Below are 27,268 nucleotides of genomic sequence, written 5' to 3'. Positions count from 1 at the left end.
CAACAGACCGCAGAAGATCAACCCTGCATTCCAGCCCCAGCAGCAGCAGCCTTTAGGTTTTGGGCAGGTGAGTACATGCCGTGACAAAAATAAAAAATGTGCTACACAAATGGGAAAACATGTACACAAAGACATGCAAACAAAAACAACTTCCTACGTTCTGTTGATGTTTTTCGCGAAGCAGTTTTTCCCAAGGGAAGCACGTAGGAAGGATTGTTGAAATGCTTTTGTTTTATAAGATCAACAAACAATCTTGTTATAATTCAATTCAAAGGAAATGAGTGACTGATCCTGGTGGTTTAAAGATTATTACCTACATATTTTTAGTCTCAGATGAAAAAATAGGTAAAAAGGTAATAAGGTACGTGACCCCTGAAGGGAGCAGCTGAAGGAGGAAACAGAAGACAACAAATCGACTGGCGTTATTCCAGATGCTGACTGCTTTTTCTTTTCAGGTGCAGCATTTTGGTTCCTGCCATCAGGAATGGAATGGCAACTTGTCCCACCGCAGACCACAGGCCTACATCGCTCCAACCATGCATGGACACACGTTCACCCTGTCCCACAGCAGCCCCAACCACACTACGGGGCCCCATCCACACCTTGGTGGCCACCCGCACTCTCAGCCTACCTTGTTGTCCTACCCCCCGTCTGGCCCCCTGGTCACAGCTGCCCCCATGGCCCACCTCCTGGCTTCTCCAGGAGCTTCCCGCCCCATGCTGCAGCCCACCTACAGCATCTCCCACCCTGCAGGTATCGTGCATCAGGTGACGGTGGGTATCAACCCCCGGCTGCTTTCTTCACCCACTTTACACCCGCAGGGCCAGTTCAAGCCCCTCTTTCCCCCGCACTCCTACATCGCCTCACCGGCCTATGCCAGTTTCCCACTCAGTCCCACCAAAATAAACCAGTACCCTTACATCTGAGCACCCAGGGTGTCCTCTACACCACCTGAGGGCTACGGTTAACAGAGCCAATCCCACATCGAAACCACATGGTTTTCATTTTCAAAAACCATGGCAGAACCACAGAGAAAGCAAGCTATTTTTTCTATCATGTCCACTTGGGTGTAATTGAACTTTGAGCTTTAAAAAAAAAAAAAAAATACCGGCTTCTATGGTGGAGATGATTTGGGCAAAAAAAAGAAGAAGGAAAAAAAACTAGAAAGAAACGATGTATGAGTGATTTACTGAAAGGTTGAATGGATAGTTTAAAGTCACACGCAATGTGTTTTGCACATTTGATATATATTTGCATTGGATCTTCTACAAATACTCCTCAAAACAGGTAAATAATTGGGGTGGTATTGAATAGTTAGGACTTTGCACCCCCCACCCTGGATCCCAGCTATTTTTCTATATTGCCTTCTTTACATGTGCAAGACACATCCATGTTTGTAAAGCCATCCCAGTCTCTAGCTCTAGATTCGACAGATGCATACAATATGTCACTCGCGTTGTACGTCCAGACTGCGTTTGAAGTATTTGTACTCCTCCCGCCCCACCCCTTTTCTCTGTGTCTTTTTTCGGTGTTTTAGCGATGTCGAGTTAACCAGTTTTAAAAAAACAAAACAAAAAACAAAGTACGGTTGTTTCTCACGCTGCATGTGGTCCTGCATGAGCAAAAATGTACAACAAAACTGAACGATGCGTAGACGTTGCTCTTATTGTGTGTGCGTCACCAAGACTCGCTGCATTGTATTACTGTCCCCCAGCCATAGTGCCTTACATATTTGGGGTTGTTAATGTAACTACTACTTATATATGACTATATACACGATTATTAATGTACTGGACTGCAGCACTTGAAATTCCAATCAGTCGATGCATTCTATGTGTGAGTATATATATGCACCTGTGTATATGTCCATGCATAGCCTGCATGGATGTGATATATATCGCGGACAGCGGTGCTTATCTTTATGGATTCGGTGTATATTTCAATGTGACGTGAGTATAAACTTTTGGGTTTTCTCCTAAAGAACAGCATGCTTTGCTGTTGCGAATGCTAGCTGTCAAAACGAAAAACACGTTTTTTGTTTTTTTCCTTCTCCCTCCCTCTCCCGAAATAACTAGTGTACAAAGTGCAAGTACTGAGTATTGCTTAATATTTGATAATCACTTTTCTATTTAGTGAAACTCTTATTACTAACAGTATTTGTACTGTTTAATGAAACTGCAATACAATCTAAAAAGTCGTTAATTATTATGAATTATCATTTAATTATGAACTGTTTTCCGTTGTCTCCATTTTTTTTTCCCTCGTCTTTGTGCGATTTCATTTTCACTTTGTTTGGTAGATGTTTCTAGAAGTGTGGTGGGCATGGCTTTGATTAGGCGAGGAGAAAAAAAAGTAATGGTTTGGAATTTTTCTAAGCCTGAGCAAACCATGCAGTATACGATATACACACATATATGGACATACAGTATATTATAGAGTATTTAGTACAGATGCTTGATAAGGTGTGAGTTATTGTGTGCAATTCTCTCATTTATGCATGTGTGACAAAAGTTAACTTTTCCCTTTATATTGTAACATTTGTTAAAGGCTTAAGACTTATTGATGTCAACTGCTTATTTTATACATTCCGTCAGGGAGTATATATATGTATATATATATACATATATACATATATATATATATATATATATAAACGTACATATATATAAATCTATATATATATGTATTTGTAAAAGTGATGGTATCAGTAAGGACTATTGATAAGACATAGACCTGACCTAATCCCCAGAATGTGTCTAGAATTTGCTCTGCTGTTTTTTTTTTGTTTGTTTTTTTTGTATTGACTTCCTGTTTGTAAAGTAGGCAAAAAAATAGGCAAATTCTTAATGTTGGTAAACATTTTCCTGCATATGTAACGTCCCTAATATTTAGCTTAACATGATGTCAACATTGGGCCACACAGTGAGAAAGTGGTTAGTCCTCATGCTTTAGAGGAGGTCATTGGTTCGATAACCAGTGGTAACTGATACTGTCTGGCATCGATCGGCCCCCTCCCCAAGTGTTTACCAACCAAAGCACTGTCACGTGTTCACAGCAGGACAGTCTAATTGTCAAACAGACGACCCATGTGTCAAGCCTATCCCATAATAAGGGATCATTTATAATTATGAGTAACATAACAGTTCAAATTAGTGTTGTGTTGAACATGGTGTCACTCTTGCCGTACATCTTGACGGTCACAGGTTTAATCCACATCGGTAAATAATTGTTTGTGTGTGGGTTTTGGTTGATGTGCTGGCAAATTGTTCACTATGGCTTGATGGTGTGAATGTGCACGTGAATGGATGTCTCTACAGTATATATGTGGCCCAGATAACTGTGGTCATTGGCTCCAGCTCCCCCTGCAGTGTTCCTCTCGGGTCAAGCTGAAAATCTTGCACCATTTTTAATTTACTGCTTATTTTCCTCTAAATGGGATTGTAGAAAAATTGAAGCCATGTTCCAAGAAGACCTTTATTTAATAAATAGGACAAAAATTGTCACATTATTTTTTTTTAACTCATTGATCATCATCATTATACACTTATATGGAGTAGCTTAAAAAAACAGTGGAGCACATTCAGTGGTCTCTCCAGGTTGTTATCCTCTGAAACCTCTGCATTCTCCTAAAATTAGGGTGGAATTATATCATCACTCTGTACATCTATATATATGTGTATATATATATATATATATATGTACGTTGAAATGATACGTGTGTGCGTTTCTTTTCATTTTTACTAGTTCGGCGTGTAATTTTCTGTGTGCGTCTGTGTTTAATTCATATATGAAGTTGCTTGTGCAGCACCAAAGACTGTAATTCATTTCCTAAGCAAGGTAGCTATTCTGTTTGCGTAGACCTCAGTTATACTGTTAGTTATAGAATGGGGTGACATTAAAACAAACCTATTAAAAAAAATTATTTGTATTTAAAAAAATTGCTGAGGTTTTGTCTAGCTTATCGGGCAAATTAATAAGTCGTATCATTTCTTTCTTGAATGTATCATAGTTAAGCTGCTATATGATTATTGCCACTTCAATAGCTGTGAAATTAGGTGATTTCTCTGAGTTTCAACTTTGCTATTTTTGTATAGGTCCCTAATTGTCTGAATTAGAAGTGGTTTTGATTTTGGTTTTGTTTTTTTTAGTGTTTGTGTTTTTTCTTTTTTTTTGCGTTCCTATTTGGAGTGTCATTGTAACTACTGTATTGCTGATGATGAACATTAGATGCATTTGTTGTTTCTCGGGGTGTGCGTTTGTGTGTTTTTTGCATCAGTATTTTATCCCTATTAACCTTTTTGGGCTCATCACTGCATATAAATGATGTATCGATGTAACTTAATTTTTTTTTGTATGTTTTCATATCGATGTTTTGTATACATCTAAAGCTGTAGCTTGCAGGATTGATTTAACTTTTCATTGTGCGGTTTTGCAGTGTACTCTTTGACGTGTGACAGGAGCACAAAGAAATGCATGGAAATGCTTCTGTAATGGCACACAGACACACTCACCACTAAGCACTCGTACAGGTCAGTTAGGCTTCTGAGGGTGTGGGGTCCTTAGACTGGTATGTCCAAAAATGAATTAAGCCCAAATAATAATGTTAACCTCAGTTTACCGTTAAATTAATTTCTAACGGCAACGTTTTTTTTATTTTAAATCTGTTCAATGTTGTATCAGGCTAGGATTTGTTTGTTCGGAAACTGCCTTGGGTTTGGATCGCTCTCCCCTTTATGAGTGTCTCATATCAAAAGATAATGTAATGTCAATGCAAAGTCCTGGTCGTCGTTACGTGTTCCTCACTGAAAAGGAGACAGTGTCGGCAGCACTGTGTATGTGCCTTGAGATTCCTGAAAGAAAGTGAGATTTCAAGATGGTGATTCCTTAGTGTTCAATTGGAGGAGGAAGATGAAAAAGTCCAGTTAGGGCCCGTTATCCTTCAAACGGCCACTTTCCCACCAATTTACCTAAACACACACACACACAGTCTCACACACACACACACACAGACAGACAGCAGAATTTTATTACAGTCCAATTTTCATTGACTGTTTGTGAAGAATAGACGTAGCCACGTGGACAGAGCTGGTCTCAGAGGTGACTCTGTCAATAGAGGTCTGTGGGAGGTGGAGACAGCTTTCACTTTCAAGTTGTCCAATCACTAGGAGTCACTACTGCACGAGTTCACACAAGGATTTGCTGCTATTTGGTGTGTTTCTTGATGGAACCATTGTGCTTCTCTAGCCTCAAAAAATCATCTCTAAAGAAATGTCAAATCTATCTACAGAGGAAATTGTCCCAGATATTTAAAACGATATTGGACATTTTAGTACAGGTTAAAGCAAAAAGAAAACTATTTAACATCTGGTCTGTAATATTTTATTTGTTTTTTATGGAATAGCTAACATTTCTGCAAGTTTTAAATAATGATCAAATATAGTTAGCTTAAGCATAGACTGAGAATAAGGAACACAAGTTATAGAGTGGCTAAGATTTAGACAAAGTTAGACAAAAGAGTTATAGTGATACAGACAAGATAGCTACAGAATTAGCAAAGTAAGTCCGCTCGAATTAAATTTAGCAATTAGCAAAATTAACTAAGTTAGCAAGACAGGTGTTAGTTTGATAGTTTCCAAAAATAGTTGCATGTTAGCAAGATATATATATATAAACAGCCAGATGTTAGGTAATGATAAAAGTTGCTTCCATAGGCTTTTTATAGGTTACCATGAAACCTAGTCTGTAGCTACAACAGCCAAGATTTGACTAAAAACCCTTCAGCAACTGTTCCACTTTGAATAACAACATCTTCAACGACACAGTTGAGTTTCACACCAAGAATCCTTTGGCAGTAAGAAGCCTCCTCCTCCTCCTCCTCCCACAGACTTGATTCATAGAGCACTTCCTGTGGCGTCACTTCGCCACCAGACGACTGCGTCCAGTTCTTATATCAGGTCTATGGATTTTTCAGGCAGCTGTTGTCCTCCGGTCAGTTGTAGAGAAGACAGAGAAATTGTTGATCCTGGTTGTACAGATGACACAATAACAATACCCCCCCCCCAACACACACAAACACAGAAGCTCTTTGAATGATATGACCCTCAGTGAGGTTCAGATAGTCACTCTGGCTGAACAGATGATGCAATATTTTCTACATTGTGCGGTCATTGTACCACCAAGTGTTCTTAGATAACTCCCACGTTTTTGCATCTCCCTGCACGTTCCACCGGGTTCTCCTCACTTTGTCCAAAACCTGAAGCTCAGAGCAGCTTTTGTTTTTTTTTTCTTCTCTCCATCTTACCCGGGCGTCAACTGTCCTGCTCTGTCCTGGACACAAGCGTAGTTCCTCTGCAGTCAGACCCGAGTGATGGAACAATGTCCACCTTCAAACAGCCACACTGTTCCTTTGTCTCCTCTGTACAGTATGCTGTACCGGACCATGCTCCACTGTTGTTTTCTTTAGAAAAGAGACCGTGTGATGACGAGGCATGAACTTGGCAGATTAGTGCTTGAAATAGTTCCCCAGTAATACGCATGTGAAATGTTCTCTGTGTTTTTGATTCCTCCAAAGGTATTCACCAGCAATGCGCCTGCATACACTCTCCAAGTACTTGTTAGGATAAAAATAAAATGGATGCAAGGAAATTTTAAAAAAAAAAGTTTTTTTTCTTCACACTATTGATAGCCTTGATTTATGGGGTTGTTTTTTTTAAATTAAGGATTTGTTTAACATTTAACAGATAAAATGGAGTCATTTGTAAAACAGTTAAGGTGGTGACATTTACTATCAGAAAGATCTGCTGCGGTATTATCCTCTTAGAAATGTTAATTCAGGGTCTGTATTATTCTACACATGCTACTGTCTTTGATTTGATTGGTCGAGCTCAGTCTTGTTTTTGCTTTTCCGGTCACCTATGAATTTCAGAGTTAATTCACACTGCAAGTTATGGGATCGTCTGTTTAGACTTGATTATGAAATCTAAACTGTTACTGTTTAAAACCCGTAGATTTGTGGCTTTTTTTGGTTGGTTTTTATTTCCTACGTATGCTATTTTTATTTTCGTTTATTTTTTTTATTTTAATTTTGTGCTACACTAGTTTGCCATGTAGCAATTGCACTGTGCAATATTTACAGTATGAGGACTGGGAAAACTAACTCTATGGATGTGATGTCTCTTTACAGTTTGCGGTAGTGTTTCCTCTCTAGTTCTCAGTGATTTAGGTGTGACCAAGCCTTCTATACTTTGTCACATTAAGCGGGTTTTCCAGGTGACTCTTTTGGTGAGTGTCAAAATAAGACTTTATGGTGTATTATTGTTAAGATTCACTTTGAATTAAAAAAATTATTGATGCACCTGCTTCTGACTCAGGCTGATATATCTTGGCATTTTATACATTTTCACTCTTGTGATTTTTGTCCATTGAAAACATTAAAAGCATTAATGTATTTCCTCCTTAATTTGGTTTCTTAATAAAATATAAAAGTTTAAGAACATGGGTAAAATATATTTATTTTATAGAAATAGCTAAGCTAAATCTCTACATATAGTCTTTAAATCTAGGTGAATTGGATTCATTGGATTCATGTTTGCTCTTAAAAGTATTTATTTTATTTACAATAGTTTTTATTATTGTTATTATTAAAGTGCTTTCTTTGATCATTCAATAAAAAACACTAGCTACTATTATATTAACCATTTCAAGTAATGTTAGACAGTCCCTGACATGTTGATATTACAGTCATTTTTCTTAAAAGCTGGTGCTTGTAAGTAGGTCTTGCCTGACATTTTGTGGCCATATGATGATACTACAGCCATAGTTGAAGTCGCCTTATCTTCTCGTGTGCGACGCTAAAAACCTTCAGTGGAAGTCGTAGCTAAAAGGTAATTATGTATATTTTTTTAGTGTTGTTGTTGACCATATTATTTACTTTATGATAACATGAAAACATGGAAAATATTTTACAGCACATTTAAGTTGAACTCAGCAGTTCTGTCCTCTTCATCAGACATCGTTTTCATCATCATCAGTAGCAGTGGCAGTGATGGCTAATTAGGTTAGACGGCTAACTGCTAACCCTGGATAACTGCTAACCCTGGAGTCAGGATTTATATTAAATTAAGATTACGTTCTAAGTCATTAAAGAAAAAAAATCTTCACCATTTTGTCCTGAAGTTGTAGGCTGTGATAAATAATGTCAGTTCTGATAGTGACCAACGGTCGCTGTGCTAAACTGTATTTTTGTGTGGAACATGCTTCGACCCACTAATGTCCTGCCCCGTGGACCTCGTTCATCACACCTGCTGTAGACTTTCTGTTAGAGCGGAGCTGCACAGTGTTGTTTGTTACCATCTTAGAAAAATCTGCTGAAATTGCACATTTTATACAGGAGGGAGAGGGGGGTGTTCTTCAGCACCTGCTTGTGCACTATGTGCACTGCGCGTAGCTTACCAGCAGAGGGCGCCAAACACAATGTTAAGCGTTTTCAGTTTTAGAGCGATGAGCTGAAATTGACCGTAGTGGCCAGAGAGGGAGGACGAAGACAGCAGCAGCAGCGGCTTTAAATCTGTCACCCAGCGTCACCTGAGGACATCACGTGCCTGTGAGGCAGAGGCAGCTGCTCTGAATGAGCCTCTGAATGTCAAACCTGTGGAACAGTGCGCGTCTGTGTGCTGCGCAACACGCCGCTGATTGGTGGATAGTGCATCGATAGAGGAGTATTTCTAAAATAAAATGAAATAAAATAAAATCCCTCCCATCGCCTCCCACCTCAAACCTCCGGTTCTCCTCCTACTGATCCCCCCTCTCTCCTCCTTTCCTCCCCCCTTTTCCCTCCCTCCCTCCCTCTCTCTCTCTCCTCTGTCCTCCCTGCATGTATCCATCCATCCAGATCTGGACACCGCGCGCATCCACACCGCGGCACCGTCGCCACAGTCGTTTCTTCCCAACGTTTCACGCACAAGGACCGCGATCCAATGTATTATTCACGACCGAAACTTCAGCAACTTCCCCACCACAGGATATGGCTCCCGGTTTGAGGACGGATGCTGGAGGTGGAGGAGAGGCGGTGAGATGCTGGAGGAGCAGGTGGAGCAGCCGGGGAGCAGCGGCAGGGATGCTGCTGGCTGCGGGGATGCTCTCACTTCTTGCCCGGTGCGCGGTGGCCGCAGAGGGTGAGTCCGCTCCAAGAGCATTTTCTTTTCAGCCCAGTGAGACAGGAGTGAGAGGAGTTATCACACACTACATCACACAGTCACTGCTGCTGCTGCTGCATGATTCACAGGCTGTGCTGCAGCTGCTCGGCTGCGAAATCGTCCCCTATTTATCTTCTTTTTTTTTTCTTAAGACAAAACCCTCCTAAGTGTGCGTTGTTCATGCAGACGGGGACAGTTCCTCAGCTCCGTGTTTGTTCGGAGCCTGTGACATGGGAAGCTCTGCAGGTCTGAGCTGAGTGTTTTCCGCAGACAAGCGGTGTGTTGTGTCCAAACAGCTTTTTTTTTGTGCAGGGGATTAATTTTCTCCCTGACCCGCACTGACATGATTTGTTGTTGGAGGTGGAGGTGGAGGCAGCAGCAGCAGCAGCAGCTCTGCTCTGAGGCTGGACTGATATGTGGCTCAGGACATGCTTGTATGTGATGTAACTCACTGTATCATTTTTTCTTTCTCTCTGTACTCACATCTTTGCACCTGAGTGTGAAGCCACTCAAAGCATTTGTCACACACACACACACACACACACACACACACAGACAGAGAGAGAGAGTCCTGCAGTTAAACTGACTGTCTCTCTGTCTTTCTCACCTCATCTCAACTCGACTTACCTTTTTAACCTCTGTGTTTTTTTTGTTTCTTTTTTACGCAGTTATATTGTAATATCATGGCTGTTTATAAATTTTAATGTGTGATGTTTAATGGGAGTCAGTCAGTCAGTCAGAATGTGTGATGAGCTGTTTAATGGGAGTCAGTCAGTCAGTTGAACCACACCACTGTGATAGCCTGATTGAAACTGGACTTTATACAAACTCGGAGACACAGACGAGACCTTCGTCTGATGTTCCATAAAGTTGAATTCTGTTTAAAAAATCCTGCCTGAAAGACAGAGTTTCTGTTTGACCAGTACTGTTTTTCATCCCCCATGATGAAATCCCAGATCCATAAAGAAAATATCTTAACATTAAAGTATTAGTATAGTATAGTAAATGTAACAAAATTAATTTCAGGCATTTTGTGTCTGCACTGCAGTACACGTGTTCCCATTCTTTTAAACAGGTCTTCAACAGGCGGTTGGTGACCCCTGAGGGGTCTGTGAAGTCACTATGAAGGGACTGAGAAATATTTGGATAGAACAATGTGTCCAGGTCCAGTTTAGTATGAAATACAATTTATCACACAGTACATATATTTGTGTATATATGTACACATATATGCATATACTGATTGTCTATGTATATATGTATGTATGTGTATATACGTATATATTGCTCAGTATATTTATATATTTCTAGACCTTATAAATTCATTTAGAATTGTCTGAGTGTACATATATATGTACTGTATATTAAATACCTTTAGAATGTGTACACACATGAATATATATGTGTTTGTATGTGACATTAGTTCCTTAGTACAAACTAGGATTTGTGCATTTGACTAAGTATTTTTGGACGCAAACTGAATAAGAACAATTAGAAATTGTTTTTTAAAAAGTGTTCGACTTGTATAATTGTAAAATTATCTGACACTCCACGAACCTTCACTTCACCTACGAAGCCTTAGGTGTGTGTAAATATTTAACAGCACCTCCATCAACACCGTCACTCCTCCGGTGTAATGTGGGGACTGTAGTCTCACCTCTGCTGATGCACAGGCAGACTCCTTCTCCTCCATCCTCCCACCTTTATCCCTCCCGTCTCCTCCTCCCCCTCAGTCAACACATGCATTCTTAAACACATCAGCCTATTAGCCGCAGCATCATTGGAGTTTAAACGCTCGGAGACACATAGTGGTTCTTTAAAAAAAAAACAAAAAAAACTGTGGTGTAGAAGGTCGGTGCAGCAGGGCAGTGTGGTCCTTTGTGTGGAAACACGAACAGGTTCAGTGGATGAGTGTGGATGTGGTGGTCTTCACTGAGGCAGACCGAATGTTAACAATAGTCTGTTCAAAATACCCTGGCAGCAGCAGGAGCAGGAGGAGGAGGAGGAGCAGGAGCAGGAGTGTAGATGATGTAGAGATTCAATAAGTTTAACGTTTTAGGAATATTCATTTTTCATGACTGAAATGTTCCACCTCAGATCAACATCATTTTAAAAGATATAAAAATATATATTTATAAATATAAAAAACTGATAATGAACCTTACATATATTAAATAATTATGCTAATATCGGACATCCCTAATATATGATACTGAGCCATGTGGCGTCATGGTGGTCTGTGGTCGCAGCACTGGTGGATTTGTCATGTTCTGGTACTAAGGTCCAAAACATGTAGTATTAGGTTAACTGTCTAAATTGACCATCAGTGTGAATGTGAGCGTGAATGGTTGATATGTGACCCACTGATGGACTGGTTGACTGTCCAAGGATTATTCCGTTCCTCACCACTGGTCTCGACTGCTGGTCTTGACCCCACATGTCTCTCCTTGACCCTGAGAAGGAATGAGTGGATAACTGTAGTCCTGCACTACTACGAGAGCTGTTCTGTTGAATCCTGGTTTTATTCTAGTCTTTGTTGACACCATCACTTCACGTCCTCGTCCTCTCAGCCATATGATGTGACGTCGGTGTTGTTGCTGCACAGTGAAAGGTCAACCCTTGGTAAAACCTGACTGTTTTGGCGTTGACACGTGTATGTATTTATGTATGTGCGTTGAGCTGCATCGTTAAAAACATGCAGATTGAGCTGTAGATGAATTGACCACAGACTCTTTATGTGCCTCAGTGATGGACTGGTGACCTTTCCCCTGATGTCAGCTGAAATTGGCGGCAGCGTCCACTGTGACCTCCACCATGATATAGTGACGTGAGATAATGAATGAATGAGAATGAGCTCATCCAGCCAGAAGACAACACGTGTGATGAGCATGGTATAAAACCTGACTCTGACTGTAGCAGTGAACCAGTGTACAGGTGTAGTGGTGTAGATATCAGCCCGTTAACCATGGAGCCGCGGCGCTGGGGCGACAGCAGAGGAACTATGTGGTGTTTATAGATTTATATCAGGCGTTTTGGGGTAAACACAAGAAATAACAAATGGCTGGTGATGAATGTGAAGTCGTTCTGTGACTTTATGCTCAACCAGCATCTTATCTCTTCGGAGATAAATTCAAGTACGGCCTGACATTGGCTGTTCCCGAGGACTGTACCACAGAACGCCACCCGCTGACGTATGAATGGACCACCCAGATATCGATCACTATCAGTACACTGTGTTGCTGAAAAATGTATCACTACAGGTGCAAACAAAAGTTAAAAAAATATATATAAATATATGTACACATATATTTATACATATATGTAGACATATATAGTATGTCTATATATATATGTATCATAGTTCAATATCATGATAGTTTATCATGGTTGTATCATAGTTTGGCTGTCACCTCCTCAGTGCAGGTTTTTAATATTTTAAATATATTTTATGTGTTACAAATATATTGTAACACATACTACATACAGGGTACTGCAAGAAATAACCTGTACGTACGGGTAAACGAGATTTGTGAATGTTTTTCGCCGTATTTCACGCCCTACAATGCCTCCTAAAGGGTAAATATATATACGTGAATGATATAATAACTATCACATTTCTACTTTGCGTTTTTTTGCCCATCGTCTTGGAACGTAACCCCCGCGACAGACAAGGGACCGCTGTATATGTATTAGCATTGTTTACGTATCAAAGCTGCTGTTTGAAATGATCAAATCTTTGATCTTTGTGACTTACCGTTGCACCATAAGGAAACCAACAGTCTACTGAGTACATGTGGTACAGTATATATATATTTATCCTTCCTTGTCTGCAAACATGAACCTGTATTTGCAGTTACATCGATCCTAAATCACCTTCTTACTAACGCCCGCTCCTGAAATCTTTTGTCGAGCGAGCAGCTGCAGCTGACCGAGAAAGAGCAAGCTAAGCGAAAAGACGGCGGCCGGCCGTCCTTCCACAATGAAATTATTTTCCTCTGACGTCAGCGCTGTTTATTCTATTCACTACTACCTGCCTGACGCTTTCACCGAGTGCTGACAGCCGGGCTCTGCTGGGAGTTCACCTCACAAACCACCGCCTTTGGTCTGTCAACACCCAGGAGACATGAGAGTGGGAGTTGAACCATTGTCTGTTTGTGGCGCGGGTTGGACTTTTTTTTTTTTAAACCCAGGAAAAATTGAAATGCAAGTGAAGCAGCATTCCAGTCTTTTTGACTGTTGCTGTTGTTCCGTTTCCTTCAGTTTTCTTTTTCCTGAGTCCAGGATTAGTTTCTCAGCCCGTGGTGTGTTGGTTAATGAAAAAAACAAAAACAAAAAACAACTTCCAGGAATTGTTTTTTACAAACACTGACCATGAGTCACCCTCGCTCTGACAACCTGTCTGCATCAGCTCTGGGTTTTCTGGAGAAAGTGGACAACGTGATTTTTCAGTTTATTGTTTATTCGCCTGGTTACAGCACACTGCAGAGGTTTACTCTTCCACAGTTAATTATGTTGAGAGTAAGCATGTCAGGGGGGGCTTTGATGGTGTGTGTGTGTGTGTGTGTGTGCTCAGTTCGCTCTTCTTGGAAAGAGCCTGAGCCGTGCCATTTGAAATTCCCAGGGTTGTCCTCTGGGAAACGATAATCATTTCTTTGCTACTTTTTCCACCCGTTTCAAAAATAATTGTCGCGATAACAAGTCAGGGACGTCAAATCAAACCGTACGCTGTGTTTAAGGACCGGACAGAACCTTCTCTGTTGCAGACTGTGCTTGTCACATAAACCACTGTTTCCCAAAGACTGGGTCGCGACGCAATTTGAAAAGTACTGGTCTAATGCAACGGTATATGTTTAAAACACAATGGAAGCAAAGTAGAATTGATTTAAAAAGTACAAATTGAAAATTGATAAAAAAACCCTAATATATATTTATATATATATTTATACACATATAATCAATGAGAAAATACAAACATAGACGGTGAAAGAACGTTCACAGAAATATATCGACATTTTGCTCTCATTTACTCACAGACTTTCTAGTTCTGACCTCAAAGCAGGTCAAAGGTCTGCAGTTGTCCATCGTCTACTACCGTTAGGCCAACAGAACGTCTTAGTGGTAAAAAAATGACTTCTATGAACCATCTGTCACACAGTGTGACTTATACAGCTCTGTACAAGGAGGAGATAATGTGTTGTGTTGTTGGTTGTGACTTTATGAGTGTCCTCAACGTGTCCCTCCAGTATGGGTTCTATACCCTTTATGGCTCCCTGGTATGTCCTGTGTCTCTGCGCTGGACGGTGGACGGAGCCACAGTCTGTCTGAATTATGCGGCCGTGCTGTTTAGTAAAGTCCATTACAAGGCCGCTGCTCATCACAGTGCACCACACTGGGCGGCACCGCGGCACAAATGGATGCGGGAGGCCCTGATTGTCTCGGAATTAATTTGGTAAAGTCCAATCTGAAGAGCAACTGTGCCATATGAAGCTGCTGTGTGTTATAATGAAAAGACTGCAGTGCATAATAAATCTGCCAGACTTCCCCGGCTCCAAGAGTGAAGAAACAATAATGGCAAATTCAATTTTATCCGTAAACAAAAAACAAACTGAATCATTTGACCTTCAGGCGTTTTGTGGCTTCGGTTCGGAGGAAAGTTCTTCTCTGAGTCCCAGTGGTCTTCAACCTTCAACACCAGTAGAGACATTTTTTATTTTTTTGCCGACCCATATTATCAGCCCGATATTAGCATAATTACTTAATCTGTAAGAATTGTTCTCATTTTTTCTTGCGATAATGAAAAACCCAATAACGCAATGCCTGGGTTTCGCCAAATGATAAAGTCTCTAAAAATAGTTTTGGGAGCTAAAAGAAGATCAAAGTGCGTTGCGTGAATCTTTTAAAACAAGCCAATACCAATAGCTAAAAGTTTAAGCTAAAGGTAATTCACACGTAACATTTTCATTTCAAACATGTGTAAAAACCAGATTTATTCAATTTCCAAAGATTATCCTTTATTTCCCCTGCATGTTTTGGGAAGAAAATCTTTCTGCAGGTGAGTGGAAAATAGAGAGCGACATTGGATTAAAGTCTGCCGAGGGGCTGCTCCTTACAGAACCCCCCCCCCCGGGACCGGTGAAGGATAATCGTTGTAACCCAAGGATGGATGGCGGAATGAATTATTGGATATGACTTTTTGAGTTGTTCCAGACAGTCACCTACTGGGATCCACGCAGCTCTGACTCAGGAATACATTATTTATGTGCAAGTTTTAAAAATGTAAGAAGGTTTTAACCGGGAAGAGAATGAGAAGCGACCAGATCTCAGCTGTGCAGAAATGAGAGAGACGAGCGGGTCAGGAGGGGAGTCATGGCTCATCGTTAATGTTGTCACGGGGCTGATATCATATTCACTGAAGTCCTTAAACCCAGCTGAGGAATCATGTCTTCTGGTCACCTGTCCGTGTGGGCGCCGGTGCGGTCGGCCAGCAACTGAGTTACAGACGGAGATGACGTAGAACTGACACGCCAAATTTACAACAAGTAGCATTTTTCTAAATTGAATCTCTCGGTTTTGGCCCTGTGAAACCTGTCTTGGTTATATTTCGTTACATTGATGACATGTTTACCAAACTTTTGCCAATTTTTGGATTCACATTTTGCTCTTTTTGCCAACAAATACTGGCTGTTTTTTTAAGTTTTATTCCATTTTTTTTCCTTTTAGGATCTGACAAGGAATCGATTGTTTTTGTGAGCTGTGAGGATGTTACAGTGAATCCATGTGAGGGGTGAGGGTGAGGGTGATGTGCTACCAGGACTGTGTGTTTGTGTGAGGACTCTGGCAGCACAAGCAGAGTTCTGGACGTTCTGGTGCCCGTCTAGTGTGTGTGAGGACTCTGGCAGCACAAGCTGCGAGTTCTGGACGTTCTGGTGCCCGTCTAAGATGTTTCTGGACGAAAAGACAGGAATCCATAACTGTACAGTAGTCCAGGCCGGAGGTAATGAATGAGGGTTTGGGCAACGACATCAGAGGGTGACGGTCTGGAGGCAGATAAAGGCTGGGGCTATGACGGTCTGGAGAGTCTGGAGAAGGTCTGGAGGCAGATAAAGGCTGGGGCTTTGATATGTGACCAAAAAGGAAATGTGTCCAAAATGATACCCAGGCTGTGGACCTCAGAAGACAGGTCTCTTAACATGGAGGTTTAGGGTTCACTCTAAATTGACCATAGGTGTGAATGTGTGTGATGGACTGGAGAACTGTCCTGGAAGACGTTCTTCCCTAAGAGTTGTTCCTCCCTGTAGTTTCTGAGCGGAGGAAACGTCTTGTCTTGTAAAAACTGTCCCACCCACATTGGTTTTTTTTGGGTGGTATTTTTTTTTGCCATGCATTTGCAAATGATTTGACGTGTCACTTGTCAAGGCGCAGAGAGAATTCTACGGAGACGTCTCTGAATCAGTGTTGGCTGCTCTCAGGGGAGAATAATGGATGTGTTAAATCTGTGCTGGAGTTTTCCACTAACTGATTGAACGTCTGCCGAGGGACGGCGGCGATAAACTGAGATTGATACGGCAGATGGGTCCACGATGTTACGAGGAATTTTAGTCAAAAGTCAGTTTGGTTTCTCTTCAGCCAAGGTGTTCAACATGGGGTCTGCAATACCCTTGGAGGGCACGAGAGTTACTTCAGGGGTCCAGAATATTCTTTTTATATTATTATTATTTACAGTATATATGATTATTTATTATACTATTACAGTGGCCCCTCATCTATCACAGGGGTTACTGTTCCAAGACTGTTCACAATAGGCGAACCAGAGAATTAGAGACGCAATGGTTGTTATACTGTATTATTTACGTATGTATTAACCCTTTAAGAACCCTTTGGAAGGCATCGTAGAGTGTAAAACATGGCAAAAAATCTCATTTACCCATACGTACAGGTTATTTCTTGCAATGCCCTGTATGTATATGTTACAAAATGTTGTTTGATTAATTTTTTAAACAATGTTTTTAGCTGTTTTTAATTTTTCTTAGGCTTAAAAATGCTTAGTTTATCACGAAAATAATATAAAATATATATAAAATATTGAAAATTGAAAAAATGTCTATACCACAAAAACCTGCCAAACCCCAATACAGCGAATGTATTACTAAATTGTATATAATGGTATAATGAAGATCTCAGTGTTGAATACAAGATAGAGAATCAGTTTAACCTTCAAGAGTTTGCTACAACCCAAAGCTTTTCCCCATGACAGTTAAGGCATCACTGTCTGTCCTTCAGACCAGCTCGACCATTGTCTGTAAAACTTTTTTTTCTGTTTGAATTTGAGCCCAGATTGTTACGTCAAGTACCGAGCTGTTAATTGAGTAAACATAATGAAGGAACGGCTGCTCGTTACAAAAGAAGTGAGTGGCACAGAAAAGACATACTGTATTATCAAACGGTCGTTGTGATTAATTGTTGTACAGGGAGTGTGTAGAACAGATGTAAAAACAAGAAGCAACATTAGTTTCCACACTGTGGTTACTCTTAAATCCAAGTGACCTGTTTCTCAGTACTAATGGCTGATGAATGCTGTTCTGTTAGTACACCAACAATGGTCTACAGTATGACCCCATTCTCAGTCTGACAACAGTTGAGACACAACCATGACATTATCATGTAAATGTGTGGATACAAATCTGCTCTGTTCACTAATTGGATTACAGAGGAACTGGGCCTTGGCTGCTGCGATTAATGATGTGTTGCTATGAAAATGATGAAATAACTGAGACCTTGTTGCTGAGGTTGAGTTTCACTCTAATCAAGTTCATTATGTGGCTGTGTGGCAGACCTGTAGAAAGAGATTATAATAGAATACCATTACTGTATATACAGTGGACCCTCTAGCTACGAGTTGCCTGAAATACGAGTTTTCCATGTTACCGGTCTGCAACTATTGGAAGATTTTACTCCTGATACGAGTCCTCGCTCCCAGTCCTTTTCCTCCGCCTTGTCGCCCCAACACTCGCGCTGTCTCGCTCACTGTCCCTCGCTGGGTTACTTACTTACCTTGGTATAATTACCCATTTATATAACAATAATATAAAATATTTTCTTAATTATTACTATTTTATATCATCAATATATTTGTTTATATCTATGTTTTTGATGTTTAGATGGAGGGAAGGTTAATTTAATTAATGAATAGTATATTTCTGGGGGGCTGGAAAGAATTAATTGGTTTCTAGTTATTTTTAGTGGGTGAGGTACGAGTGCTGTTGTGGAACGGATTCAACTCCTATCTAGGGAGTCCACTGTACTATGGTTGTGCATATTATTTATGTGTACCGGTAATACTTCAGAAAAGAAGAAGTAAGATGAAAATGGGAATGTGAACGCAGTTTTGACAGACTGTAGACGGGGTTATGAGGAGTTTAAAACTCTGACACCTTATAATGTAGAACTTGATGGATCCACAGATGGATGAGGTGCAAACAGTTTTTGACATATTCCTGGAGTGTAAGTCAAGTGTTGAGTTGAGACTAATCACTGGGAATCAGAGGTGCAGATAAGAAGACAGCTCCGGCAAAAACAAGACAAACTGGATTTGGATGTTTGACAGCTGTGTGGTCCAGTGGACAGGATGGAGGAAAAACTGTCTGAAATGGCTTGTAAAATCTACCTCCTACCCTTTAATATAATTATATACATATATTTATATACTATATGTTTATAAATATGTATCTATATATACAGTATATATATATCTATAGCATATAAATATATATAATACATAACATATATTGCTTATTTTTACTAAAATACTCTTAACTGCTATTGTATTTTCAATCTAATAAAGTACTTTTCTGCTGCTTAAAGGTTTGTGGAAAAAAAAGTCTTAGCTGCTTGACTGAAAACTGCCGGATTCCACTGCCTTCAAAAACATCAGGGCTCGGAAAAATAAATCTAACTCAGGTGTCGATCAATCTCAGGCACAGACGTCGTATTTACTTTAACCTTGAAAAAAAACTGTCTGTCAACCCTTACAGTACAACATCTAAAATGTACACTCTATTATACATGTTTCTAATTTTTTCGTATTATTTAGCCTTCTTCTTGGTCCCTCACACTGAGCACGCTGCTCCCCACTGGCCCATTCATTACAGGGATGATCTAAGTGTTTAGCTCCAGGGCCTCTGGAGAGCTCCCACCATCTGTAGCCAAAGTCAGTCCAGGTTTTTCCGTGTTTTTCCTCCGCTCTGAGACGGTTCCACTCCGTGTGTTTATGTGTTACTTGTGTAATCAAAGGATGGCACTCTCAGCACTTTTGATCTCCCAGCACTAGAGGACCATCAATCTAGTTGTAACTTCCTTTTAATCAGCCTGATGTTCAATTTGTTTAATCATGTTGCGTCAATATGAGGCGAACGCGTCAAAAAGTTCCAAGACGGACGCTGTCATTTTTAGATGAAAAAAAGTCCAGTCGTATCATTGGCTGTGGTTCCTCTGATCAATAATGATCAGTCAAAGAAAACGTTCATATTTTTAACCAAATCTGGATGACTGACTCTAAGTACGAAGTGCGAAATTCACACCAACTTAATGTATAAATATATTAAATATATAAAAATATAAAATGATATAGTCATCCATAATTCAAACATGAAACATGATTTATGTATATATATATATTTGGAGAATTTGTATATTTGTCTTATAGTGTATGATAGCTTTAGTTTTATCAGTGAAATTTCTTTTGAAATTTTTGAATTCTTTTTGAACGTTTGTTTTGCACTCTTGGTTGCTTGTTGAATGAATCTCTGATTTACCAACAGTGCTCCACCTGGTGGTGGTGCAAAGGACTGCATCCTTTTTCTTTGTACTTGTTTCCTCTTCATGTGTGTGTTATATGACTGGTGAAGGTCATTAGTGTGTCATGTGATTAGATCACAGGCTACGTACCTCTGAGCATCACATCTGTCACCCAGGAGACGGGTTTCTCCTTGATGCTTGATGTCATTACAGGACATAATGTCCTCCTTAATGATGTGCACATTAAATGTAGTCGGGCTGTGGAAGTGCGTGAGCTGAAAAGACAAACAGAAATCAATGACTACAGGTACTGCTGGTACAACTTACACCAGAGCTACTGAGCTGATGTTAAGATTGACACACAACCTTAAACGAATGTATTCTTTCACTTTCAGGAATATAAATCAAGTTCCAAGAAGTAGAAAGAAACTTGCGTCATGACAAAAACGATGGGCTAAGGTGTAAAATTAGTCTTTTTTACCCTTATTATTAACCTATCACATGTCAAAGAAATTACTTTTTACAAAATAATTTAGTTTGACTTCATCTATAGTTTCTTTCTTTTTAAAAAAAAAAGAGATCAGAGAAAATAGAACATTCTTTTTTTTTAAAAAAATGATCAGCCAGAAAAATCAGAGAAAATAGAACATTCTTTTTACATTTCATGATTTTCTTTTTATGAGCTCAGTGCAATCTTTTTTGTTAACAAAACAGTTTTCCTGCTACGGCACCACAGAGACACATCAGAGAAATGTCCTCATGTTAATACCAGGCTTGTTGAACCAGTACGGTAACAGCGTCCCTCCCGGGGATTTCCACCATCTTTTAAAGCGTCTGTGCCCGACACTCCAACAGACGTCTGAAGCAGCACTGCAGTGAAGTCGCTGTGAGTGGATCCATAATCTCGGTCAGAAACCCAAATGAAAATTGGCTCTCGTGAGTAAAAATGTCTGCCAATAAAATCTGAATTAAAGGACATTTTTATGGCACTCGGTTTCTTTCTGCAGTTTTCAGAATTGTCCGCCAACGTCCTGGACAGTGACCAGCAAATTAAGTTAAAAAGCTGTGAAAAACACTCTCATTTCCAACATTAATCATTTAATAATCCCTTTGAAAGTGTGCTCTCCACAGTCTAATATTTTAAAGCTCTCTTTTGCAGATCCAAGTAAAAGTGATGATGCAAAGTTCTTTGTGTCCTGTGTGGCACCGAGGAGACATTTCAATTAATGTTCACTGAAGGCTGCTATTATACTTTTAGGTGAAATCCAGAGCGTGTTTCTTTGGTGCCTTGAACCCTAATGAGGACGTTTTGGGACTATAGGACACTGAAGTGCCAGGAGAAAACCCTGGTTCACACACGGTCAACATGCAACCGAAAGACAGGATAAATTACTACTATTGCTCTGTATAAATATAATTACTAATACAACGCAACATATTCAAATGATTAGATATGGACCAGAAAAAAAAGAAGTCTTTTCTTCCATTTCCCTGTTTGGATAGTTTACTCGACTCCAACCCTCTGTCCAATCGTTCATTCATTCATCTTCTTCTTTGTTTGGGGTCACGGAAACTACTCAGACCCCTCCCAGCAGTCACAGGCGAGGGAGGGGCCGTCCTGGGACAGTTCTAGTCGAACTCACATTCAGTTTGTCCCAGTGGATGCCGTTTATGACACAGGCCAACCTGGGGTTTGGGGACCAGGTGGTGTTGAACTTGTATGCCGATATTGTCCAAACACCTCATTTTCGATTCCGATATCAACTGATACCGATACGTGCAGCCGTTTGCCTCCAAAACTGCAGGAAACATCTCTGCACCCTACAAGCGATTCTAGCATGTTTGACAAAACCCAGATATTGCAAGATCGGGTTTTCATAATCGAAGGAAAAACTGCTAACGATTTTTACAGATATTACTTAATTATGCTAATATTGGGCCGATAATATTGGTCGGCTGATATTATTGGACATAATATTCATTACTGATAAAAAATGTATCACAACTTTTGGTCTCAAGGTCTCTTAGACTGACTGGACTGACAGATTAGGATTTTTTTTTTTTATTTATTAGCGAAGTGGCATTTAATTTTAAAACTTTTGATGATTTAAACAGCACATTGTCCTCACTCTCAAAGATATAAATCAATGTGCTGCAAACGTTTAATGTTTAATCGATCACTGTCTCAAGACATTAATATATATATATTTTTTTTTTGTTGGTGGTGCATTGTCACACCATCAATTATGCACAGTGTGCTGAAACTCTGTGTCCTCACCTTCAACACTTTCTCCAGTCTTATCACCTGGAAACACTGGAGTAGATTGTCGATCAGAGATTGACCTTTTCCTTGTTACCTGCTGCATAAATGAATTTAAATAATGAAGATTACCACTCAAAAATTATTAAAAGGTGCTGGAGAAGCCGTTTGACCTTAGGATTAAACTTTTGGAAAAGTTCAGTTTTAACAGACAGAAATAGTCCAGTAGTTTTTTTCGTGTCCTTAATGACGCGTCCTAATTGATTTATTAACATTTTTGTAATTGATGATAAATTATTCATAGTGCCTTTTGGTAGGAAATGTGTTGAATCTTCTCTGTCCAACTTTCTGACTAAAAGAGTCTTTTTTAAATTCAGCCACAGATTGCCTTTGGACTTCAGATTAATTTAATGACGTCCTCACATGGACACAGAAGGAACTACACAGACACAGTGAGCACGCTACTCTTCATACGTACATAATAACACGTTTGTAGCTTTTGCTAAAGAAGATTTGTCACAGTTTCATTCTCCAGGACGGATTGCACCGTGATCATCTGCTCATGTAGCCGCTCATGGTTTTGTCAGTGTCTTTCTGAAGTCAATGATGAAATATCAGCCAAAAAACCAAACCATAATTCGCATCTTTTTATGTTTTATTGTATAAATAAGAAGTAAACTGAGTTCACTTTGTAACATCATGACTCTATTTTCCTGGAGTGTATTGTAGCATGGCTGCCGTTACATGGCGCAGCAGCAGTCTGCAGAGTCAGTGTTGTGTTGTGGTCACATCACAGAGGTCCATCCATCACGCTGCCACCAGGAGTCAGTAATGATCACCATGGTTATTCCTCTGTGTGAAGAGTCAAGGCTGAACATGTGACTGCGCAGCTGCGTCTGAGGTGTAGCTTTATGTGTTGTCTTGTCCTCTGTGTCCCTGGTGTCCTCATGTTCCTACACTGTAATATCACCTGTGTTGTATATCAGTCAATCGGTTGAAACACTGGGATGTTTCATGGTGTTCTTTGGTCCAGTGAAGGAGATTTCTTCCTTTTTGCCGTCGGCAGAAACGATTGTCGTAAATACAGAGATAAAACGTCAGCAGCGTCTGAACAGCCAGGTCCAACAACATAAAAACTTCCATGGCCCACGGCTCCTTCAGTCGTACTGAACACTAGGGATGTCCGATATTAATCTTTTCGCTGATATTCAATATGCTGAAATTGTCCGAACACTTTTCGATATCAACCGATACCAATATAGTGTTTTAAAAATATTATTCCGCTTCTGACTAACGACTTGTAGTGACCTCATGTCTGCCAGTACTGTGTTTGTACTGGTATTACACCGAAGTACTCTGAGCTGTAGAGGATGCCGGACATCCAACAGGCTTTTCCCATCTGGTTATCCCTCATTGTACTCGGAGTCACTGCATCTGCTTACTCTCACGCTCCAGTGAGTTCCAGTCTGAGGGGCGAGGACCTGTAATGGGCTTAGGCCACGTGAACGTGTGGAGTATCTGCTGCACATTTACACTCACACGGTTTGTGGTTAAAACAGGGTGTGTGTGTGTGTTTTTGACGATGCATACAACGACCTGTACTGTATGTGCATGTAAGCTACAACATGTACTTAATATGTGTTTGTGTAGCGATTTTTCTTTTTTGCGATGAGAAATCAGCTTAGAAGTCTTGTTTCGCAAGAGATAGGAATGTGCCTGATGGCACCTCGTGTGAAATTTAACAGGGTAAAATGCAAATTTGGGTTAATTTAGTCCCAGAGCACTGGAAACAGCAGAACATGAAAGAAGTTCTCGCACAGCATTTATTGGAATCTTTCTAATTATTTTCTGTCTTCTAAGTCATTGCATACGTGGGAGCACGGCCGCACGAAGAAGTCCAAAACTAAAGAGATGACAAAACATTTTGGATTCAGTTCTACTGTCTGTGGGTGTAAAACATGCCCTAGAAAAATATTTGTGGCAGGTACAACCATTTTGGTAATTTTTTTAATTTTATTTTAATATTGACCTAAATATCTAAAGGACGTTGTTTTGACAGCATCTCCTCCAGAAAGATTTTTCAAACAAACACGTTGGCTGCGAGTCCAGACACCTGTATGGAAAAAGGTCGTATAAGGGTGGTGCTCAAACTATGGTGCGTGTACCACTGGTGGTGACCTCTGGTTGTACGCAGGGGAATCTGAATTCCATTTGTCCATTAATCCATCAGTCACACTTGTGGTACTTGGAAACCAGATAGATTTGGAGTTGTACGATGTTTGAGAACTAATGTCTAGTCTCACGTCTTTGAACTTGAGTCCAGGCCAAGTCTCACGTCTTTGAGTGGAAATACCAATTAGATTCCTTGCATTATATAGTATCAGGTACGTTATATTCACCCTGCCAAGTCCAAGACAAGTCTTTTAAGGGTGAGTCTGAAATCAAGTTTCAAGTCCTTTTTTGCCAAGTCCAAGTCTCAGACTCGAGTCTACACAGAGTGAGTCACACAAGAAATTTAAGAAAGAAAACAGTGATCTGAAGTGATCATTTAATTTTCATTAATTGCAGTTACAGCCATGTGGCCTCAACTCAGCACCAACACTGTAAGGTCAGTCCTCTCTGGTTCTCGTCTCCCACCAATCACATCCCTGAAAGTCTGACTTGTTATTGACCCACTGACAGGGGGCGTCGTCCAGAGCAGAAACCTCAGGATTGTGAGCAGACCTTTACACCTTTAGATCATGGGGGGGAGGGGGGTTGTTGTACGGCTATCACGACCTCACCTGTCACTTTATACTCACTGTTGTTACACTGAGGCCCATCTGTCAGCGCTGCTGCAGCCAACGCTGCGACATTCATCCTGAGTCTGCTCTGATTTTCATGGCCTCAGGAGACAGTGATGAGTTCCACTTTGGTACAGATCCAGTCTACCTCTCCACCATCCGCACACCGCCTGCTACCCGCACAATGTGAGTGGGTGTGTGTAGGTGTGCTGGGTTACACCAGGACAAGAGTTACCTGAGGAGGAAGTGGGATGAGTTTATGGATGAGTAATAAAATCCCATCTCCTTATCTGTTCCAGTGCAGGAACACGTTTTTATGCAACTTTGCTGCGAAGACGTTGTGTTTTCTTCAGTTCACAGTCGGTTGTTTGCCGCCGGGTGGACGGTGCCTGAGTGAAAGATGACTTGGGGTGGCATCGATGGAACCATTATTAGCCTGCAATAACCCATTGAACCCTCTGACTCAGTCGTCATGTCTAATCCTGGAGATTATTATTCTGATTATGTCATGCCTCAAAGTAACATATCACGGGGAAAAAAGCCCTTTGAGCATCAGATGAACTGTAGACCCCGCGAAAATACAGGATTTTAATCCTGACATTTAAATGTTACTCACAACTTAAATGATTTAGATGTAAACATAAAAGGTTTTGATCCGGTTAGTCAAGTATGCATGGGATGTTCGATATTAACTTTTTGACGATTTTTTTTAACATTTAATTTCTGATTACGATATCAACAGATAACGATATATACAGCCGTCACATCATCTGGGCGAAACCCAAACATTGCATTATCGGGTTTTTATTATCGGAAGAAAAACTGTTAATAATTATTTCCAATATTACATAATTATGCTAATATCGGGCCGATAATATCGGTTGGTCGATATTATCGGACATCCCTAGTTTTTAATGATATTAATTTAGACCTGTTGTTCCCAAAATATGGGGCGGGCCAGTGTAGGGCATGTCATTTATGGGCAATACATTTGTATAATGAAAATAAAACAGTTTATTTAATATGGATTTTTTTTTCTGCAGGCACTAAGATGTATTTTACAGTTGTAGAGGCACAGATGTAAACAGTCACTTTACTGTTTGACAAGTGTTTCCATATTTTAATGACCTTATCACTCCGTTAACTCTTGTCTCATTAATACCGTTTTGTTTCACCAAACACAAACACCAGGCAGAAACAACAGTCGGAGTCAGTCAGTGTTCAAAACGTTTCAATAAAATCAAGGCGTTTTTCCTGGATTTGTTTACGTTGTTTAATCACTTTCACCCAGTGAGTTATTGCCCCTGATGGCAGATACTGCAGTAAGGCTCAAAATTAATTGAATTTTGGCGGATCTCTGTCCGTTTTTTTTACCTGCGGGGCTTGAGCCAGCAGATATCCATTCCCTCACGCATGAGTGAGAGGAACCTGTCCTCTGTCACCTTCTGGAAAATCTCACTGAAAGCCCTGAATCGTGGCTCTCAGGTGGGTTTCACTGGAAACAGAAACACTTGGTTGGAACATAATCCTAATCTGCCATTTAGTGACGCCCAGAGGGGAAGGGATTAATGCAATACCAAGGGCCAGGCGTTGGTGTTGGTTTGGAGAATGGGGTTTAACCAGAGGCTGGCAGGTCACAGTATGGACCGACACTGTACTTTGGCTCATGCTGTACACAAGGGCAACGACATTGACGACAAACAGCTTCCGTGAGCAGTAATATGAGTGGACGCTACGCAGCAACTTAAGCCATGACTGCAGCAGCCTGAGCTGCAGCAGGACAGAGGATTCTGGGAAATTTATAGATAGATAGATAGATAGATAGATAGATAGATAGATAGATAGATAGACGCTTTATTAATCCCTCGGGAATATCACTTTAAAACAGCACTACTACAGAAATATTTACCTTTTTGTACAAATAATTTTATTGTCTCATTGATACATTTTATGACACCTTGAAAAAAAAAAGCCGTTCTCAACTTTTACTGCAGCGCCCCCTGTTGTGGATGTGTTACCAACACGTTCACAACTTAAAAACTCCACTCTGACCCAAATGATGAATAGCTCCTCCTGAAGCGGGGCTCGCCCCCCACGTTGGGAACCATAATGCATAGTTGTCCAACTGCTTTTCTCGCCATACTCAGGTGAACGTATCCCGTAAGTCTTACTGACTTAGAGTCTTATTTGACTTTCATATTTCAAACTCATCTGTTTACAGTATATATATATATATA

The 27,268-nt window shown here is 40.3% G+C and overlaps 2 protein-coding genes across 6 annotated transcripts in view; both read left to right on the top strand.

The window, feature by feature from the left end:
- The window catches only part of hipk3b (homeodomain interacting protein kinase 3b), a 28,984-nt gene extending 28,058 nt beyond the window's left edge, over positions 1 to 926 (top strand). The window contains exon 17 of the mRNA XM_025055870.1: positions 456 to 926. Within this exon, the coding sequence (XP_024911638.1) occupies positions 456 to 926 (471 nt within the window). The remainder of the gene's footprint in view (positions 1 to 455) is intronic.
- Positions 927 to 956: 30 nt separating this feature from the next.
- The window catches only part of kiaa1549lb (KIAA1549-like b), a 71,381-nt gene continuing 45,069 nt past the window's right edge, over positions 957 to 27,268 (top strand). For 4 of the 5 annotated variants that reach the window (XR_003049733.1, XM_025055671.1, XM_025055670.1 and 1 more), the window contains exon 1: positions 957 to 9,173. Coding sequence is in view for 4 of the 5 variants with exons in the window: in XM_025055671.1 (XP_024911439.1) it covers positions 8,873 to 9,173 (301 nt within the window). In the remaining variant the exon portion in view is untranslated. The remainder of the gene's footprint in view (positions 9,174 to 27,268) is intronic. The other variant, XM_008310608.3, reaches the window with a different exon arrangement.

The sequence above is a fragment of the Cynoglossus semilaevis genome, chromosome 5 (assembly GCF_000523025.1).
Source record: "Cynoglossus semilaevis isolate Cse_v1.0 chromosome 5, Cse_v1.0, whole genome shotgun sequence".
NCBI lineage: Eukaryota > Metazoa > Chordata > Actinopteri > Pleuronectiformes > Cynoglossidae > Cynoglossus > Cynoglossus semilaevis.
The sequence above is the reverse complement of the archived record's forward strand: the minus strand, read 5'-3'. Positions and strand labels throughout refer to the sequence as shown.